This window comes from Rhinatrema bivittatum, chromosome 3, assembly GCF_901001135.1.
Source record: "Rhinatrema bivittatum chromosome 3, aRhiBiv1.1, whole genome shotgun sequence".
Classification (NCBI taxonomy): domain Eukaryota; kingdom Metazoa; phylum Chordata; class Amphibia; order Gymnophiona; family Rhinatrematidae; genus Rhinatrema; species Rhinatrema bivittatum.
In genome coordinates this window covers 215331234-215351976 of record NC_042617.1, presented here as the reverse complement: position 1 = coordinate 215351976, position 20743 = coordinate 215331234, and the positions used below count along the sequence as shown (strand labels likewise).

General features: G+C 44.1%; 1 protein-coding gene across 1 annotated transcript in view; it reads right to left on the bottom strand.

The window, feature by feature from the left end:
* ABCB10 (ATP binding cassette subfamily B member 10) overlaps positions 1-20743 on the bottom strand; it is a 244031-nt gene that overhangs the window by 89273 nt on the left and 134015 nt on the right. The window contains 2 exon segments of the mRNA XM_029594183.1: positions 1556-1635; positions 15670-15879. Coding sequence (XP_029450043.1) covers positions 1556-1635; positions 15670-15879 — 290 coding nt within the window.

Sequence of the window (20743 nt, the reverse complement as noted above, 5' to 3'; positions counted from 1 at the left end):
CTCAACCTGCGGGAAACATGGGCTAGTATTGGCGAAGCTCCAGTTGGCCTCTGCCTCCCGACAGTGGGGACCCGTGGGGTTTGACCTATGGGTAGCGTCAACCCCACCTCGGCCCAAGGGTCCACTACCAGTGCAACAGGTTGCCAAGGCCATGGACTTGGCGGAGCCGTCCGCCCTCCAGGTCATTCCGGGCCTGGCTCTGAAGATCCAGGAACAGGAGCGGTTCCTAGAGGCGCTGGCCTCTTCCGTCGAGCGTCTCCATGTCTGTCTAGATACCCACGCTAGTCCTACAGCACAGACATCTGCACCTTCCAGCCCTCAGCCTTCACCCTCATGTAACATGTGATCTATGTTGGTGTGGATGTCAGTTCCGTTAAACGGTATTGTGCTTTTTGGCACGTTCATGAAGAAAAGTTTTGGAATGATGCTTCGGCAATTGGGATATTGATCGTGATATGTGAGATAAAGTTGATGTAACTGCATTATTGAAGTCTGAGAATACTGATATTGGTATTCAGTATCTTATGGAGTCACTTTATGGAATAAGTCCCTGAGGAAGCCCCATGAGGGGAGAAACAAAGATCTTTTGTCAATGTTACAGTGACTGAATACAGGAACAACGGAACAGTGACATTAATGAATACATTGTAATGAAGATGAAGTGATTAAAGCCTTATAAAAGTTTTGCACTTATGATAAAATCTGTTGTTAAAATATCTTTAGGTCACAATGTTTGGAGATATTATATTTTAACATGTTTTTAGTTTAGTATGAATGAGTATGTATGTAGTATAGTGAGTTTTTATTGTCTAGATAAGAGTAAGGTATTCTATGTGAATCAATAAAGTTTGTATATCGCCTTGAATAGTATGTGATATTCTCTGTATTGGGTATGGACTATTTGTAAGGGGATATCGTGTGATGAATGACCCTATGTGTATGATTTATGCATGGTTTTCCAATGTCATGTGAGGTACCTAGGCAGTGAAGTCAGATTTCATGGAGATCTTGAGGTCAATATTCAAAGCTGGCCATTTAAGTAACTTAGCCGGAAATAGTTACAAGGTATTTTTCAGCGACACCCCGCCACACTTCTTTTAAAATCTACCTCATCTACACCAAATCTACTCCAATCTACACACAGTGGTAACTGCGTGGGAATGTCCACACATGCTCAGAAAAAATTCTAGGTCTTTTTGAGCTCTGAGAGAGCACATTCAGCATTGGCACCATACAGCAACATCACACGCTTGTGTGGTTAAATTTGTTCCTGCCTTTTTATGGAGAATGACAACTGTTGGACACAGGATGCTGAGTTTCATGGAACTTATTTGACTCAGTATGGCATATGTTATGTTCTGAATCTTTCAATATTCGCTTTGCCTTAATATTTGGTTGGCCACACTACATGTGACCTATATCATTCTCAATCCATCATTGCCACAATGAGCTTGACAGGCACTATTGCCATGGGACCAACTTCCAATTTAAATAAAAGAAATATTGACCATTTGACCACAATAATCTGCATAGCTTACTAGGCCATCTGCCTTACCTGGCTCACTGTTCCTATCTTCATCCTCAACCAGAATGGATTCAGTTGGCGCAGGTCATGTCCATCGAGGTAGATGGTGCCTGTAACATAAAGAACAGTGATCAGATTATACAATGCTGTGTAATCTCATTAGAGAGCACCAGGCTAGAAAAAACATCTCAAAGCAAAGCAATCCTAAATGACAAGTTGACTTAAAATTTGCAAGCACTCAATCATAGAAAGTGCTTCTCTCATGTCACTTTATAGATGCATATTCATATGCATCATGATCAACACAAGCAAAATGACCTTATACTGTGTCCCTCATAATGAGAGAGGGGTAGCAACAGCAAACCAAAAACTAAGACAATTGCTATCAGAAATGTAGATTCTGTGCCAAGAATGCTGAAAATACATCACTTGGTTACTGGTTCCAGGAAAGTGCCTGATGCCCTTCATCAGGCTGCATGGAGAGCTGGCTGTGTTTGAAAAACTGCCACTACTTGTAAATTGTGTATTCAGTCCTGATGGATTGGCTATGCTGACTGCTTTTCCTTTTCCTCTTTTCTACACAAAAGAAAGTGGGTATCAAAAAATATCAACAGAGCAGTTGTGGGCAGATATGGAATTCACTGAAAAGTTAAGCCTGTGTCACAGCAGATCCTACTCTATCTCTAGTCATCTTCACCAACCCCTCCACCCCCCCCCCCCCCTCCAGTCTTTTTGACTGCCTTCTTTATCTGCCCCAGGCATGCTTGAATCCTATTATGATTCTGTTTCCTACCACCTCTGTTATTAGATTATTCCAGGCATTAACTACCCTTCCCATAAAGTAGCATTATTTCATATTTCCTCTGTGGCTCACTTTTTCCAACTTCGTATTATGACTCTTTGTCCTTCAGTTCACAGAATTATGTCAGAACAGGGGCAGTTTTTCCTTTTGTCTCATCATCAAATTCACATTTCTCATTTTTTGTATTCAGAATATTTGGATTATATGCCCAAAGGTAATTACTACCTTATAAAACAATGATCAGCCTAAATAAGCCCTATGGCTATTGTATCTAACAAGTTTGTATAACCTATTTAGATATTTTGTTGTGTTTCGTTTTTTTTATCAAATGGTCGTTTTTTAAAAATAGTCTTCTGCCTGTACTGAATTTCAGAATGGGAGGTCAATTACATACAAGTAAATTACATTTTGGATAAATATTTATATTTTAGAAAAAATAGCCAAAGGGCAAAATTATGTAGTGAATAGGGCACATGGATCTAATTTCTCTTACCTTGTAGGTCTAGGTAGGCTGCCTGTTTTCAACAAAAAAATGTTTTTAAATAATTCATTTAGAATTCCACTCAAAAGATTTATGCATATACAGTAAAAATTGGCTTTTATCCACATAAATCTAGCCCTTTAAAAATATTCTGCCTTTGTCCTGGTAATTTTGTTCATACAAAATTTTTGTGCAGAGGTAATGGTGTACACATCCTTTCTATACAAGAAAGATGACATACCGTAGGGTGAGATGCAAAGAAAAGGGAACCTTCAGAGTTAGACAAACTAAATTGGAACTTCAAACCCCAACAAACTACAAACCCCAGCTCAGAGCCCCCATGTGATACAAACTGGGGGCTCTGAGCTCAGAATCTTTGAAGTGACAAGAGGGCAGATATTCCCAACACATTATGGGGTAGATTTTCAGACGAGCGCGAACAGCCTACTTTTGTTTGCGCTCCAGGCGCAAACAAAAGTACGCTGGATTTTAGTAGATACGCGCGTAGTCGCGCGTATCGGCTAAAATCCTGGATCGGCACGCGCAAGGCTATCGATTTCGTATAGCCTGCGCGCGCCGAGCCGCGCAGCCTACCCCCGTTCCCTCCTAGGCCGCTCCGAAATCGGAGCGGCCTAGAAGGGAACTTTCCTTTGCCCTCCCCTCACCTTCCCCTCCCTAACCCACCCGCCCGGCCCTGTCTAAAACCCCCATCCTACCCGGAGGGAGGCGTAAATCCCCGCGCGCCAGCGGGCCTCCTGCGCGCCGGGCCGCGACCTGGGGGCGGGTACGGAGGGCGCGGCCACGCCCCCGGGCCATAGCCACGCCCCCGTACCCGCCCCCAAAACGCTGCCGACACGCCCCCGCAACGCCGCGCGCTCCGGCCCCGCCCCCCAACACGCCTCCCGACACGCCCACTCCGAAAACCCCGGGACTTACGCGAGTCCCGGGGTTCTGCGCGCGCCGGTGAACCTATGTAAAATAGGCTCACCGGCGCGCAGGGCCCTGCTCGCGTAAATCCGCCCGGTTTTGGGCGGATTTACGCGAGCAGGGCTCTGAAAATCCGCCCCTATATGACTTGATTTCAGGTGTGCTGACATAGAGAAGGGTGCAAAGTGAGAGAAAACTGCAGAATTATTTGAAACTGTGAGAACTAAATGCTTGTTTTATTCCTTTACTCTTCAAATATACTAGAGAGAAAACTGCAATGTGCATTGAACTATGCTTGATTAGTACAAAGCAAAGATATTGGGGAAACCTAAAACCGCAGCATTCTTTGAACTATGCTAACTGAATTCAGTTAGTTCCTGATTTCTACATAGCCCAAATAGAGGAAAAAAGAGAAATAAGAACTGTGAGTACCAAATACTGAGCTTGTATACTGATACTGGCAAACATAAAAAAAAGAGAGGATACTGCAGTAGGAACATAGAATCAAAATTAAGAGCTGTGCTTTAAGACTCTTTTAAGGATGATCTACAGGTACCTTTCTAAATATAGTGGTAGGGTGGGATTTGCAATGCCTCATGACAGCGGAAGAAACAGATTTGACCCATTCCTTTGGAAGCAGTCATGAAGGCACAGACCCTTGGTACTTGGAGTCTGGTTTCAATAGTTGCTGTTCAACAGTAAAGCTCCAGCAGCAAGTGAAACCCCAGATACTTTTAACCGGACAATTAATACAACAGAAGCTGACTCCAATGTTCTTTGTACTAGGAGCTGATGCGGCACGAGGAAAGGAGAGGGTGATCATTAGTCCACTTCGGATAGATTGAAGTTTGATAAAAATGAGTCCACACAATGATCTAGAAACCTTTTGTATGACTTTTGAATGGGTAGCTGTTGCGTCCTTTGCTGCTCGACGCCCTCACTCCGCCCTCTCTACCTCTGTGGCGACTCCCTCCGGGTCTGATGGTTAGCTGCCGCGGCGTCTTCTTGCCATCTCCCTCTGGCGTCCCTGGACCGGCTCGACACTGCGGATCCGCCATGTTGCCTGATGACGTAGGTCACGTGAGCGCGCTCCGATTGATGTACCAGCAAGGGCGCGAACCTCGGGGGCGTCCCTCTGAGATGACATCATCCGCTTCCAATATAAAAGGTCTCAGTATTTGCTAACGAATCAAGTTAGCAAGGATTGATAGCGGGATTGCTTTGACTCGCTAGTCTCTCTATGCTACTCTGCCTCCTCGGACTTACCAGGGGTACCCACTCCTCGGGAGCCTCGCTCTCTTATATTTATTTCAGATTGCAGATAGGAACTGGTACTCGCTCCTCGAGGGCCCATGTTCCTGGACGCTCTGAAGATTTTCTACTGCCTGGAAGCTATCGCAGATAGACTTTTGTGAATTACCATCGCTCTCTCAGAGCTTTCCCTGGAACAAAGTACTCGCTCCTCGAGGGCCTAACCCTTCCCCGCTACTGAGCTTCCTTAAGACCTTATGTGAGATTTGTCATCTAGTTCTGGCTATGAACACAGCATACCCTGTCTACTCACTATCTATAGTTTCTCTACAGCTCAGCAACCCTGGGATCGCTGTTCCAGTACCTGAGGGACTTCAGCCCTGCTGGGTATCTCAGCTCACTATTGCCACCTCTGGTGGTTCTACCTACCTGTCTAAAAAAAGAACCATCTGTGTCTGTCTCCATACCCAAGCCTAGCCGGTGGTCCCTCTCAGGATATCCTCCTGGGGGCGCAGTCATCTGCCATCGGCCCAAGGATCCACCTATCTACATTCCTCTACAGCTGAGTGCCCTCTCCAAGCACTCTGCTGGTACAGATTGCTACTCCTTCCCCATCAGGAGTCTTCAGCAACAGATTCATAACAGATTGCAAACTCCTCATGGAGATTCATACAGATTGCTAACTCCACAGTCTAAACCATAACAGATGATAGAGGTGTTTAAGATCATGAGAGGTCTTGAACGAGTAGATGTGAATCGGTTATTTACACTTTCGAATAATAGAAGGACTAGGAGGCATTCCATGAAGTTAGCAAGTAGCACATTTAAGACTAATCGGAGAAAATTATTTTTCACTCAATGCACAATAAAGCTCTGGAATATGTTGCCAGAGGATGTGGTTAGTGCAGTTAGTGTAGCTGGGTTCAAAAAAGGTTTGGATATGTTCTTGGAGGATAAGTCCATTAACGGCTATTAATCAAGTTTACTTACGGAATAGCCACTGCTATTAATTGCATCCGTAGCATGGGATCTTCTCAGTGTTTGCGTAATTGCCAGGTTCTTGTGGCCTGGTTTGGCCTCTGTTGGAAACAAGATGCTGGGCTTGATGGACCCTTGGTCTGACCCAACATGGCAATTTCTTATGTTCTTAATTTGCACAATATGGGGAACTTGCAGGTTTGAAATTAAACTTGAATAAGTGTGAAGCATTGCCCACAGATGATATAGTGAAAACAACTTGGGAGGGAGTGTTTCCAATGCGCTGGGTACAGGAGTCCTTTGTTTATCTGAGGATTGTTCTCCACAGAGACTTACACCAACTGAACCCCGTAAACATTCGAAGACTCATGGCCCAAACTGATAAACTACTGCGTAATTGGCAAGATTTTCCATTGTCGCTCGCTGGGAGGGTGAATTTATTCCAGATGATGATTTTGCCCAAATGGTTGTACATGTTTCAAACTATCTCCTGTCATCTTAAGCGCAAGGATGTGCGAACCCTAGAAACATTGGTACTCAAGTATTTGTGGAAAGGGGGCGGATAACACTCATGCGGCTCATGCGTAGATGGGAACAGGGAGTGCTGGGATTAGCGGACTTGAAATGGTATAACCTTGCTTGTAACTTGTGGCATGTGGCAGACTGGTTGCTGGGTACGCAGTATTATACTCCCGTGCCCACGGAGCGTCGGCTTTTTGCCGCTAATGTGCTTGGTTATTTATTGCATTTTCCACTCACAATTGTACCTACCCAGCTTCGACATAGCCCCTTGCTAACCCCCATACGCCATGCGTGGCGCCAGTTATGTTGATTGTTGAGACTAGACTGGCATACCTTAGTTTCTCCCCTCTGCTAGGCAATCGAGTGTTTGCACCGGGCTCTACGCAAAGAGTGTTTGGCCAGTGGTCCCAATGAGGAATAAGATGGATTGCCCAATTTCTGAATGAAGATGGTACTATTAGGTCTTTTGCCACATTGCAGGAGGAAAATGGGGTGAGCAGTAGAGACGTCTTTGCCTATTTGCAGACACGTCACTACATTCAGTCTCTACCCTGTGAGGGACTGGGAATCGGCCCAGAGTGGGATACTTGCAGAGATCTTTGATGTTGAAGATCCCTCGCGGCATTCCATTTCGTATTTTCACGCTGCTCCCTGCAAGCTCCATACAAATCTAGACAATGCTAAAATACTGAGTAAGTGGTGTGCAGAATGGGATATGGATCTTTCGCTGGGGCAATATGAGTGCTATTTTGGGTGAATCAAATCCATCACTACCAATATTGCCCTTCGGGAAATCTAATACAAATTCCTAATACGATACTATTGCTCGCAAAAGCAAGTACATTTAATGGGCATGGCCCAATCAGATCTCTGTCTGAAATGTAAGGAAGCATCTGGAACCCTGGGACACCAATTTTGGCATTGCCCTAAACTTTAGGTTTACTGGTGGGCGCTTGTCACTTATATTCACAGGATAACAGGATTTACCCTCCCTCTGACTGTAGGGATGCTTCTTTTTGACCAACTAAGTAGGGTTGCTCCTGGTCGCAGGTATGTGCGGCTATGGATCCATAAGGTGCTCATATTGGCTAAGCGAACAATACTGCAAGGTTGGCTTGGGGAAGATCCCTCTAGTGTGACACATTTGAGGAATCAGATACTGTTGTGTCCGTCGGTTCCCGACGCCCTCTCTCCACCCTCCTCACCTCTTTGGCGCCTCCCTCTTCGCCCGCAGGAAGATTGGCTGCCACGGCGTTCCTCTGCCGAGGTCTTCCGGTGTCCCCGGACCGGCTCCATGCTGCCAACCGCCATGTTTCCTGGAGGCCTAGGGGCACGTGCGTGGCGCGACCCCGACTAAAGTACCAGCGATGGCGCGAACCTCGGGGGCATCCCCCCCGAAGATGACGTCACCCACGTCGGATATTTAAGGTCTTAGAATTTGCTAACACATTGAGTTAGCAAGGGATTTTGCTACCTAAGCTACTCCGCCTCCTTGGACTAACTTGGGGTACCCGCTCCTCGGGGGCCTCACTCTCTCTTTTACTTTGTAGATTGCAGTCTGGAACCGGTATTCGCTCCTCGAGGGCCCTTGTTCCCAGACTTCTTCGAATTCACTTCTGCCTGGAAGTCAGCACTGCCTACTACATCTGTGAGTTACCATCGCTCTCTCAGAGCTTTCCCTGGAACCAGGTACTCGCTCCTCGAGGGCCTATATATTCCAGCTCCTGGGCTTCCTTGAGACATTGTGTCAGTCTTACCATCAGGTTCGGTACATGAACTCTGCTTACCCTGCCTACTCACTATATTTCAGTTTCTCTACAGCTCAGCCTCCAGAGATCACTGTTCCAGCTTCTGAGGGACTACAGCCCAGCCAGACATTCCAGCTCACTACTGCCACCTCTGGTGGTTCAGTATTCTGTCTAATAAAAGAACTAGTGTGTGTCTGTCTCCATACTCTGAGCCTGACCAGTGCTCCCTCTCGGGGTCTTCCCCGAGGGCGTGTTCATCTGTCACTGGTCCAAGGATCCACCCACAACTCTCCTAAATACTACAGATTGCTAATTACTCATGGAGAACACATCAGATTGCTAACTCCTATCTGATTGCTCCTCCCATCAGATAGCGGTTTCATTACAGATTGCTAACTCCTCACGGAGATTCATAACAGATACATACTATGTGTATTAATGAAAAGTATATGGAAACTTTGGACTTGACGAAGAGAAGAAGAAAGTTTCTGCTGACATGGGACACTTACCTACAGTCCCTTCCGCCAAGGACAAGAAGCCAAATCCTAAATGACTATAGTGTTTCTAAGCGGGTGATGCTTACATAATTTATGTCTTCGGGTGCATGCAGGGGAGGGGATGCCTTGGTATCATATTTTAGTATTGTATTTGTTCTTATAGCGAACTCTGGGAAGTGTACACCAGTGTTGGCTATGCTGTTATTCTGGTTGAAAATGAAAAATTGAATAAAGAGTTTGAAACATAAAATCTATGGTCGAGCTGAGGGGGAAGGTATATAAAGGAGAGTGTGGTAGACCCTCCTTAAAAGACTGGGACCAGGCATTTAGCCTGGTCCACCTTAAGCTACATACAGGAAGGGAGTTCTATTCTGAGGGGTTTTCCTTAGAAGGGGTTAAGAAGCTAAGCTGAGGGAGAATGGGGTGCCCTAGGGAACAGAAGGAAGCCTAGGAAAGGCCAATACTGATCAGCTGTGAATTGCATTGTTGTCTTTTTGATTTTTAATTCTGGGAGAATTCTGTGCTACTGTGGAGCGCATAATTTACTCTCAGAAAATTCATCATTTCATCTTTGACCCTAAAGCCCTCTTCGCCTTGGTATCATCGCTCACCAAAGCTCCAACCTCTGAAATTCCAGACGACAAAGCATCAAACAAAGCCACCGAGTTGGCCACTTATTTCATGAACAAAATACCCAATTTACTCGCCTCCCACATAGTCAACAATGCCACTAACCAACCTCATCTGGACTCCACCTCTCAGCCTCTCGACTCCAACCTCAACCAACCACCCGCAGTCCCATCCACACGGGCACACACACTAGAGGTATTTGAATCCACATCAGCCTTGGAAATTGAAACTACATTGAAAAAAACTAAAGCCTTCTGTTCACCCTCTGGACGCGATCCCAGTAAACCTGTTGATAGCTACTGCCAAAAACTTCGCTAAACCCTTCGCCCAGATCATCAATGCCTCCTTATCCCAAGGCCTCGTCCCGGACCCTCTAAAACTTGCCATCTTGAAACCTTTACTAAAAAAGCCCAACCTTTCCACAGATAACCCAGCAAACTTTCGCCCCATTGCAAATCTCCCTATCATTGCGAAGATACTCGAAAGAATAGTCAACAAACAGCTCTCTGAATTCTTAGAAGAAAACAACATCCTCTCCCCAGCTCAACTTGGTTTCCGCAAATCTCGAAGCACAGAATCTCTCCTACTATCTCTTTCAGGCAACATTCTCATGAACCTGGAAATAAACAGCCATGCCTGCTAATTCTTCTAGATTTAACTGCTGCATTTGACACAGTTAACCACGATTGTCTCATTGACAGACTAACCGAAATCAGCATCAAAAACACAGCCTTAAACTGGTTTAAATCCTTTCTCCAGAACAGGTATTACAGAGTCAAAATCAACGGCAAAATCTTCTCCTTTCAGTTCCACCCTCGGAGTCCCTCAAGGATCGTCGTTATCACCAACCTTATTCAACACCTATCTACTCCCGCTTTGTAAACTCCTCTCTGAGCTCAAGTTAACACATTACGTGTATGCAGACGACATACAAATCCTCCTACCAATAACCGAATCTCTGGACAGCACTATTCACCATTGGAACACCTACCTCGGCGCCATTAACAACCTCCTTTCAAATCTCAACCTGATACTCAACACCAATAAAACCGAATTCCTTCTAATCATACAAGACAGTAATCTTCCACTAAACAACCCTCTCTCCACAGCGCTTCCTTCCATCTCTCCCAAAGTCAGAAATCTTGGGGTAGTCATGGACAATCAACTAAGCTACACAGGCTTCATAAACAACACAATAAAGGAGTGCTATTTCAAACTTCAAGTTTTAAAAAGACTAAGACCCCTCCTACATTTTCAAGACTTCAGATCTGTTTTGCAAGCGATTATATTTCAAAACTCGACTATTGTAATTCACTTCTCCACGGCCTTCCTGACAACTCCATTAAACCTCTCCAGTTACTGCAGAATGCAACTGCAAGGATTCTTACAAAGTCAAACAAAAGGGACCACATAACACCCATCCTTAAAAAGCTCCATTGGCTCCCAGTCAAATTCAGAATCCTCTACAAGCTTTTATCAATCACCCATAAAGCCATTTTCAACATCGCCCTGCTGGACCTTTCAACCCCCCTGCAATTTCATACTTCCACCCGCCCTCTTAGAGTAGGGCAAAGAGGCACTCTCAGAGCACCTACAATCAAAACCTACCTAGGTAGAAGAGCTCTTTCTGCTGCAGGCCCCAAACAGTGGAATTTGCTTCCTCCCGACCGTAGACAGGAACAATGCCAGATTACTTTTAAGAAGAGACTTAAGACGCTACTGTTCAGACAAGCTTTTCCATAACCGCGCATCCTGGCCGCCTCCTCCATGGAATCTCCTCACAAGCAGAGACCCTATAACACATGCTTTTCCACTGCCGAATCTATCTAGTCTGGACATTTGACTCATTAAACCTCTGTCACCCTAATAAGACAACTCTTGTCTCTGTTTTTGCTCCTAACAGTTCGATTTGTTCAATTTTTCACCCTGTTTAAGTTGCATCCAAGTTTTCTCCTCCTGTTCTATGTAAGACAGTTACTTCTTGTCACCGTATGTTGAATGTTGCAATGTAAACCGGAGTGATAATTAACTCTGTTATTTGAACTTCGGTATAGAAAAGTTATAAATAAATAAATAAATAAATAATTTGCGCGGAATTCCCCTCCCGGGCAGAATTTAGGTTTTTTTGCACAGAATTTCAGAGAAAGGCCCTGTGGGGCATGAGCAAGTGGAGTCCATCCCGCTTGTGGCAAAGATCAGGTCCGGGACAGCAGCTAGCCACAAGCAAAGGCCATCCTGCTCACGGCAAAGATCAGGCCCGAGGATCAGCTGGCCGTGAGCGCAGTGGTGAAGATCAGCAGGCCCAGCAGCAGAGAAGGCCTAGCATAAGAGACAAGAAAGCTCATGAGCCTGTGTAAGAGAAGCAGTGTGCTTGTGAGGGTGCGTGTGTGTGTATGAGCCTGTGTGAGAGAGGCAGTGTGCTTATGAGGGTTGTGTGCATGCATGTGTGCGCATGAGCATGAGTGAGAGATCGGGATCCTGTATGTGTGAGTGAGGGACTGTGTATAGAGAGAGAGAGGGAGCTTATGTGAGGGGGTGTGTGTGCAACAGAGTGAGGGCAAACTTGTGAGGGGGTATGTTTATGCAGGAGACAGAAGGAGCCTGGGTGATGAGGTGTTTGTATGTACGAGAGAGAGAGGGAGCTTGTGTGAGGGTGTGTGTGTGTGTGTGTGTGTGTGTGTGTGTGTGAGAGAGTGGGACAGACAGAACCTCTGTGAGGGTGTGTATGCACAGGAGAAAGAGAAAGAGAGGGAGTCTGTGAGGGTAAGTGAGAGAAGTACAGAGGGAGCCTGTGTGAGAGGGTGTGTGGGTGTGTGTGTGACATCAGAGGGAGTGTGTGTATGTGTTTATGAGAGGGATAGAGGAAGCAGGTGTGAGGGCCTGAATAAGAAAGGGGTCAAATTTTGAGAATGGAGGGCTGAGGGGTAGAAATAAAATGGAAGGACTTGAGCATAGAGGAGGAGAGAGATAGTGGAGAGCGGAGGAGCTGGGGCCTAAAAATTCAGAGTAAAAGAGGTCTGGCCAGGGGAGTAGGGAGAAAGGTAGTAGGGCCACTCTTACAGTATACTTCTAGGGGAATTCTGCTCAAAATATATAAAACTGCATCTTTGAGTAATAACTTTTCTATATTGCATTTAAATTTACTTGCTTAAAATAACACAATACACATCACAGTCTTTAACTAATATAAAGTATGTAGAATTTTAAATTCTTGTGTGCAAAACTTTAAATTTTTGTGTGCAGAATTCTCCCAGGAGTAGATTTGGAAACAGCTAAGGTAAGCAGAGCTGTTTATTTTATTTTTCTATAATTAATAAAAAGTCTGAGAAAACAGCCAGAGCCCAACCTGAGTCAGTTCTTTGGTCCACCAAAGACCACTCATAGTGTAACACCGTCTAAATTTTAACAGGATAACTAGGGGCATTCCAAGGCGTTCTTGGGAAGAGTTAAGTTATCCAGCTAACTTAACTGGTTTAAACTATAACTACCTCAAAGCAGGTCTAAAGTTATCCAGCCATCTCTGGCCTGATAACTTGCCACTTCATCAGATATCTTCAAAAGATATCTGGTTGAGTGGCATACCTATGGTTTAAAAAAAACAACCACAGTTCTCATCTCCCCCACCATTAATCTTTAAAACTCTGCTGGCCAAGCCCTCTCAAATCCCTCTGGCACCCCACCATCCCTCACTGGTAAAATAGTAAACAAATAAATAATATGGGCTCCTTGCCCCCATTCTCCCACATAATCCATTCCCCTCCTCTCCATTAAGCCCTCCCACCCATCTAGTACCTCAATCTTCCTCCTGTCCACAGGTCCGGAATCGTAGTATAATGCTATCCTGGGAATATCCAACATTGCTCAGGGCAGCCTCTGCTAGAAGCATAAGCTGTCAGAGTAACTGAGTGCCTGGGATGGCATTGTGCTGTGATCCTGAGCCTGCACACAGGGGCAAGATTCAGGTACCAGGTGGGTGGGAAGGCTTGGGGAAGGAGGGGATGGGTTGCATGGGAGTGAGGAGCATTTTGAGGGTTTTGGGGTTTTGTTTTTTTTTTACTATTTATCAGGGAGGGAGGAGGGACTGGGGAGGCATGCAGCAATATTATCTTTAGTTCCACTTTGCAGGGAATCAGCCAGCAAGGTTTTTAAAGATTTATGGCGGGGGTGGGAATCACGCCATGAAGCTCACAGTTACATTTTTTTTAAACCATCGGAGTGCCACTTCACCAGGTATCTTTTTCAAATATCTGGTTAAGTGGCAGGTTATCCAGCCACACAAGGCTGGAAAACTTTAGACCTAACAGGACATATTAAAAAAAACACCCAGATAGCCAGATAACTTTCATCAGGGACATTTAGTGGAATGTTTATCCCACAGAAGTGAATATCTGGGACAAGTTATTTGGCTAACTATAGCCAGATAATTTGTCTGCTTGCTGGTTTACTGAATATTGGACCCAGTATGCAGGAGTATTTTGCAAATAAGTTCTTGTGGAGAGAAAAAGAAAAACAATTATATAAAAATGTAACAAAAAATCAAGTTGAAAAATTTGAAATTTTTTAAATTTTTTATACAATAGCTTTTGCGTAAATTTTGCTATAGCATCTATTGGGGAGGGTCCCTCCATCTGTCTGATTATCCACAGATGGAGGATAAGTCAGGAGAGGGTGCTGCTGCTGCTGCCCAAGAGTGGGAGGTGAGGTGGGCGTTTGAGTTGCTATTCTTGCTGAAAAGCAGAAGAAGCAGTGGAAGTTGGCACAGCCACTATCTGAAATATCTGCCAACACATGTGACATACTAGGGAGAGGTGGGGGAGCAAATTCAGGAGAGCTAAAACACATGTCAGGAACTGACTAGGATGTAAGCAGTCATCCTACGGTAGTAAGTGGCAAATCCAGGACCAGGCACAACAATACTGGTCGAGTTAGCATGTAGCAAACATAAGATCCTGGCTAACATTATGCAGGAAAAACAACAAAGATACAGGATATCTTCCATACAAGGTGAACAAGGTTTTAGACAACTCCAACAAGTTTCAAAATAGCATTCAAAGTCCAAAGATTCAAAGGTCCAGTACTCTGGAATACCATGCCACTCGAAATAAGACTACAGACAAATTTGAAATTATTCAAAACTAATCTGAAAACCTGGCTTTTTAAACAAGCATTTTATAAAGATAAAGAAAAGGAGAAAAATAGTTGAGAGATAAGGATGCACCAAGCTAGAAGTTTTTAGTAACCTACATAAGCATATTAATGTTAAAATCAAACTGCCTAATTTGTTCCTAACAATCAGGTTTAACTTACACACCTAGTTTATTATGTTAAATTGTTACCGTACTATGATGGCACACGAGTAATTCGTAATCTATACCACCCATATTTCTCTTTATCATGCCCTTCTGTAAACCGTTGTGATGGTATTTAACTTAACGACGGTATAGAAAAATTTTAAAATAAATAAATAAATAAATAAATAAAGGAAGCAAGACTAGGGTCCAGATAAGAAAGGTTTAATATGGGAACATGGCTCAGATAGAATTCAAAGAAGTTGATACTCGGGATCTGGATTATGCTCTCATTGTGCCAGCACAGAGTCTCTGCTGGCTCAAGGTTTAAACTGGGTGGGCTGTCAGAGGCACTTCTCCCTTTGAATCAATGCGGGCTTCACTTGGAGCATCCAAGCCCTCCGTATCTAAGGGTTAGGAATACCACTGCTCTCCTAAATCTCCACAATTGCTATGGTTCTCTCTCAGATAGAGCTCCAGCCTGCCATTCCTGCAGACGTTTATAAACTCATGTGTGGTGTGAATCAAGTTATATAAAACAATTATTTACTCTTTCAAATTGTAGTACGGACTAAGGGAAACTAGTAGCAGATATAAAACAAATTTAAGAAATTATTTTTTCAGTCGATACACAATTAACTAATGGAATTTGGTGCCAGAGAATCTGAAGAAGGCTAGTAGTAGTAGTATAGCTGAATTTAAATAAAGTTCTGGACAGCTTTCTGAAGAACAGATCCATTAACAATTATTAGCCAGACAGATTTTGCTTTCTCTATTTCTTCTGGGACTCAGCAACATTGATTGGACATTCTTATTGCAATCTGATAGATACTTTCAAGTGCTTCAGACTTGCCATTGTCAAACAGGATACTGGACTTAACTGACAATTGCTCTGACACAGCATGGCATCTCTTATGTTCTTTTATGCTGAAGCATTTCCTATCAGACTCAAATTTCATTTCTAGAAGTGTCAATATCTCTCAAATGGTACAAATTTTGAATACTAAGACGCAGACATACCAGAAGTGGGGTTATACAGCCGCAATAATAGTGACACCAATGTCGATTTGCCCGAACCACTCGGGCCAACCACTGCCATAACAGAACCAGCTGGAATGAAGAGATCAAGGCCTCGGAAAACAAAAGCACTTGGACGGCTTGGATATGAAAAGTGAATATTTCGGAATTCAAGAGCACCTCTGAAAGTTTCTGGACCTAACGCCATACCCTCTGAAAAAGAAAAGAAACAATTTCAATCACAGTTAAAACAAACACACACACGTGGAGTAAAAATTATATAAAAAAGAAGGATTCCAATACTCTTCTTGAATGGTCATTTGCATTCAAAGAATACGCAGTGTGAATTATGGCATGTATCCATTTTTAGTGATGTGCTGTGGGGGCAGTACTAGTGAGAATCCCAGAGTTCTAGAGAGACGATGAGGTTTATAGTCAAAGGAGTTTGTCCAGGTAATTTTATACCAAGAAGTTTAAATTTCCCACCCTTCTAACTGGTTAAAATTTATCTAAGTCATTACCCAAATAACATTTATTCAGATAAATTGGGGGAGTTCCGGGGAGGAATTAAGTTATTTGGATAGCTCCTATATTCAGAGTTATGCAGATAAGTTTGGTCATGGTACACAGCATTCCTAAAGCTATCCAGATACATGTATCTGGATAACTTTAGCCTTAACTGGCTATATTCAGATTTTTCTTTTGGTAGCAGTCTCTTTTGCCTTCAGGGTGCTCCAAACCTTAGCAACTTATCCACCTTACACTAAATTTCATCTTAACAACATAACACTCATCCCACCACCTTATTCAAATGTTCTTCCGACATTTTTCCCCAAGGCTACTGTCATGATTAGCCATGCTATGTTTTCAGCTTGTTACAGTGTTAGTTATGCTTTGTGTTAATGTTCACTCTTCTAAGTCAACATCACAGAGCTTACATATGCTAGTTCACAATTATATATCTTCATTGATATCAAAGTAGTTCTTATCTAATTCATATTAATTCATTCTAGGACTACATAACAGTAAAAATAAAATTCTAATCATGGTTATTAAAATGGAAAATGTCATAATGCCTCTATATTGCTCCATGGTGAGACCGCACCTTGAATACAGTGTACAATTCTGGTCGCCGCATCTCAAAAAAGATATAGTTGCGATGGAGAAGGTATAGAGAAGAGCAACCAAAATGATAAAGGGGATGGAACAGCCCCCCATATGAGGAAAGGCTGAAGAAGTTAGGGCTGTTCAGCTTGGAGAAGAGACGGCTGAGTGGGGATATGATAGAGGTCTTTAAGATCATGAGAGGTCTTGAACGAGTAGATGTGACTCGTTTATTTACACTTTCGAATAATAGAAGGACTAGGGGGCATTCCATGAAGTTAGCAAGTAGCACATTTAAGACGAATCAGAAAAAATTATTTCACTCAACGCACAATAAAGCTCAGGAATTTGTTGCCAGAGGATATGGTTAGTGCAGTTAGTGTAGCTGGGTTCAAAAAAGGTTTGGATAAGTTCTTGGAAGAGAAGTCCATTAACGGCTATTAATCAAGTTTACTTAGGGAATAGCCACTGCTATTAATTGCATCAGTAGCATGGGATCTTCTTAGTGTTTGGGTAATTGCCAGGTTCTTGTGGCCTGGTTTGGCCTCTGTTGGAAACAGGATGCTGGCCTTGATGGACCCTTGGTCTGACCCAGTATGGCAATTTCTTATGTTATAAGAAGTGGACCAGAGTTCAGTAATTGCGCAATGTAGAGTCTAGCAATTAGTAGAATATATTTAGCATGTCTGATTTCCTACGGCTGTGCAGAAAGGCTTTAAAATGAGAAGTCTAGGACAGGATGAAAAGAGGAAGAAGGTAAAAGATTACAGAGGAAAGATGTCCTGACATGCTTAGCAATGGAAATATTTTAAAAATGCCAAAAAGTAATTATCTGTGCTTGTTAAAAATAAAAAAAGGAAAAATGGAATTGTACAGGTCAGGATGACCTAAGAATGCTGAGATATGTAATTCATGCTAACATTTAGGATTATAAGAGAAATGCTGTTCCTGTGTGGTTTTAGAACTCTGGTGAGACTGGTTCATGTCAGATTCTCTTGATATGCGTATATCAATGAAGCGGTAATACTTTGGGTGTGCTTTATTTCATCTGAGTTAGGAGAAGGCCCAGGGATCTAACATTCTTTACAGTTCCTGTGCAGTTTCTTCACTACATGCCAAAAAATTTGAAAAAAGTCCTTCATATCTGGCTTGCAAGAAAGTGTCTACCTACTATCTTTGAAGACAACAGCTCAACAGTTACACAATCCCTTCTTCCTTCCCTTCAGGAGTTGAGTTCATTAGCTTAATTTCAGAATCAAGGCAATCCTCATGATCATGGTATGGCAATGAGTTTTGTTATATTGTAAAATGTTTTGCACTAATGCACAGGACAAGGTCCCAGATGTATATTAAGGCTGAAGATGGAAGACTACAAAGTGCTAACTATCAAAAAATCAAAAAGCAATCCTGTTGTAAAACTGCTGTTCTGCAAATGCATGCAGACACACAAGGCTGTCCTCCTTTACTCCCAAAGCAATCAGAACCATATCTGCTGGTAAAAGCCATAACAGTCTTGAGAGAAACCTTCCAGACATATCCAGTATGCCCATACTTGACCTGCAATTGATGAGATACTAGCTGCAAAAGGTATAAATACACCAAAAAACTCTGAAGACATCCTGCACAGAATCTTGGCAAAGACCAATCTGAGAACTCCTGCCTTTATCTGATTCAGAGAACATCGTTTGACAAACCTCCAGCTTCTGAAGAATAAATCCCAATGCAGGGTAATTTAGATGAAAACTGGTTCTTACCTGCTAATTTTCGTTCCTGTAATACCACAGATCAGTCCAGAAAAGTGGGTTTTGTATCCGTACCAGCAGGTGGAGTCAGAGAGCAATTAGAACTTTGGGCACTGCTACATAACGAGAGTGCCACCTGCAGTCACTCAGTATTGACCTGTACCCAAGCCCATGCTGACAGAACTAAATAACGAAGGGTAGCACCCAACCAAATTTCCGGACTACCATTTCACCGCTGGCAAAAACCAGACCGAACAACTGCTAAAAACTGCTCCATGAATCATGTCTGCAAAAAAGGAGTTTCAACAATAAAAAACTTAAGTAGGTTCTGACCAAGACAGTCTTTCGGTATCTGAAGAAAGGGGTGGGCCTCTGGCCTGATCTGTGGTATTACAGGAACGAAAATTAGCAGGTAAGAACCAATTTTCATTTCCTGAACATACCCAGATCAGTCCAGAAAAGTGGGATGTACCCAAGCCACCCACACTGGGCGGGAACCCGAAAGACCCACACGAAGCACACTCTCCCCGAAAGACGGTTCATCAGAAGCCTTAACGTCCAATCGGTAATGTTTCGTAAAAGTGTGAATAGATGACCACACTGCCACCCTACAGATCTCCTGAGGAGACAGTAACTGACACTCTGCCCAGGAGGTAGCCTGAGCCCCAGTGGAATGAGCTCTGAGACCCAAAGGCACTTGACGCCCTCGGGCTATGTATGCCTCGCAAATGGCTTCCTTAATCCACCGCGATATGGTCGCCTTTGACGCTTTGTCCCCCTTCTTTGGGCCACCAAAGAGAACGAACAAATGATCAGAACATCTGAAGCCACTGGTAACTTCCAGATAATGCAACAAGTCATGCCGCACATTCAAATGATGAAATATCTGTTCTGAGAAGACTCCCGGGACCAGTTAGGGAACCCCGGAAGCTCCACAGTTTGATTGATGTGAAAGACTGAAACCACTTTATGGAAAAAAGACGGAACCGTATGTAACGATACCCGATCGTCATAAATCCGAAGAAAAGGATCCTGACAAGACAGCGCCTGCAACTCTGAGATCCGAAGGGCCAAGCATATGGCCCCCAAAAACAACGTTTTCAAAGTCAGATCTTTCAGGGAAACTCCACGAAGAGGCTCGAAAGGAGTGTCACATAGAACTCGCACGACTAAATTCAAACTCCAATCCGGACACACCAAACGGATGGGAGGGCGCAAATGTTTGACCCCCTTAAGAAACCGAGCAATATCTGGATGCGCTGCCAGCGAACAGCAGTAAAAGATTCCCTGCAATGCACCTAGAGCTGCAACTTGTACACGAAGGGAATTGAACGTCAAGCCCTTAGTGAGGCCCTGTTGCAGAAAGTCAAGCACCCGAGGAACATGCACCGCTAAAGGGTCACAGGAACGCTGATAACACCACATCTCAAAAAGCTTCCAAAGTCTAACACAGGCCATAGAGGTGGCTGGACGTCTCGCCTGTAGGAGGGTGGAAATGACTTGTTCTGAATAACCCCTCAAGCGTAAACGTCGCCTCTTAAAAGCCAAGCCACAAGAGAGAAGCGATCCTCCCGATCCGAAAATATGGGCCCCTGACGGAGCAGATGCGTTAGATGAGCCAGCTGAAGTGGACCCTTTAGAGCCAAGTGTACCAGATCCGCGAACCACGGACAACATGCCACTCCGGCGCCACCAGAATCACCCTTCCTGGGTGCCACTCTATATGACGGAGAAGTCAACCTATGAGGGGTCAGGGTGGGAAGGCATATAGAAGAATCCCCGTGGGCCAAAAACACATGAGAGCATCTATGCCCACCGAGCCCTGTTCTCAGCGAAGGCTGAAAAAACTGTTTTTGTGTTCGCCTGCGTTGCCATCAGATCCAGCTCAGGAGTTCTCCATCTGGCGCAAATAAGATTCCACACCTCGAGAGATAGTTCCTATTCCCCTGGGTCTAGTTGCTGACGGCTGAGATAATCGGCTTGCACATTCTCTACTCCTGCGACATGGGATGCGGCAATGCCCTCGAGATGGCACTCTGCCCAAGTGAACAGAAGACGTGCCTCCAGTGCAACGGCGGGACTTCGAGTCCCACCTTGCCGGTTGATGTACACCACCGTTGTTGCATTGTCCGAGAAGAGTTGCACCATTCTGCCATGGATCCAGGGAAGAAACGCCCGCAGGGCCAGACGTATAGCCCTGGTCTTGAGCCGATTTATGGACTAGGATCTTT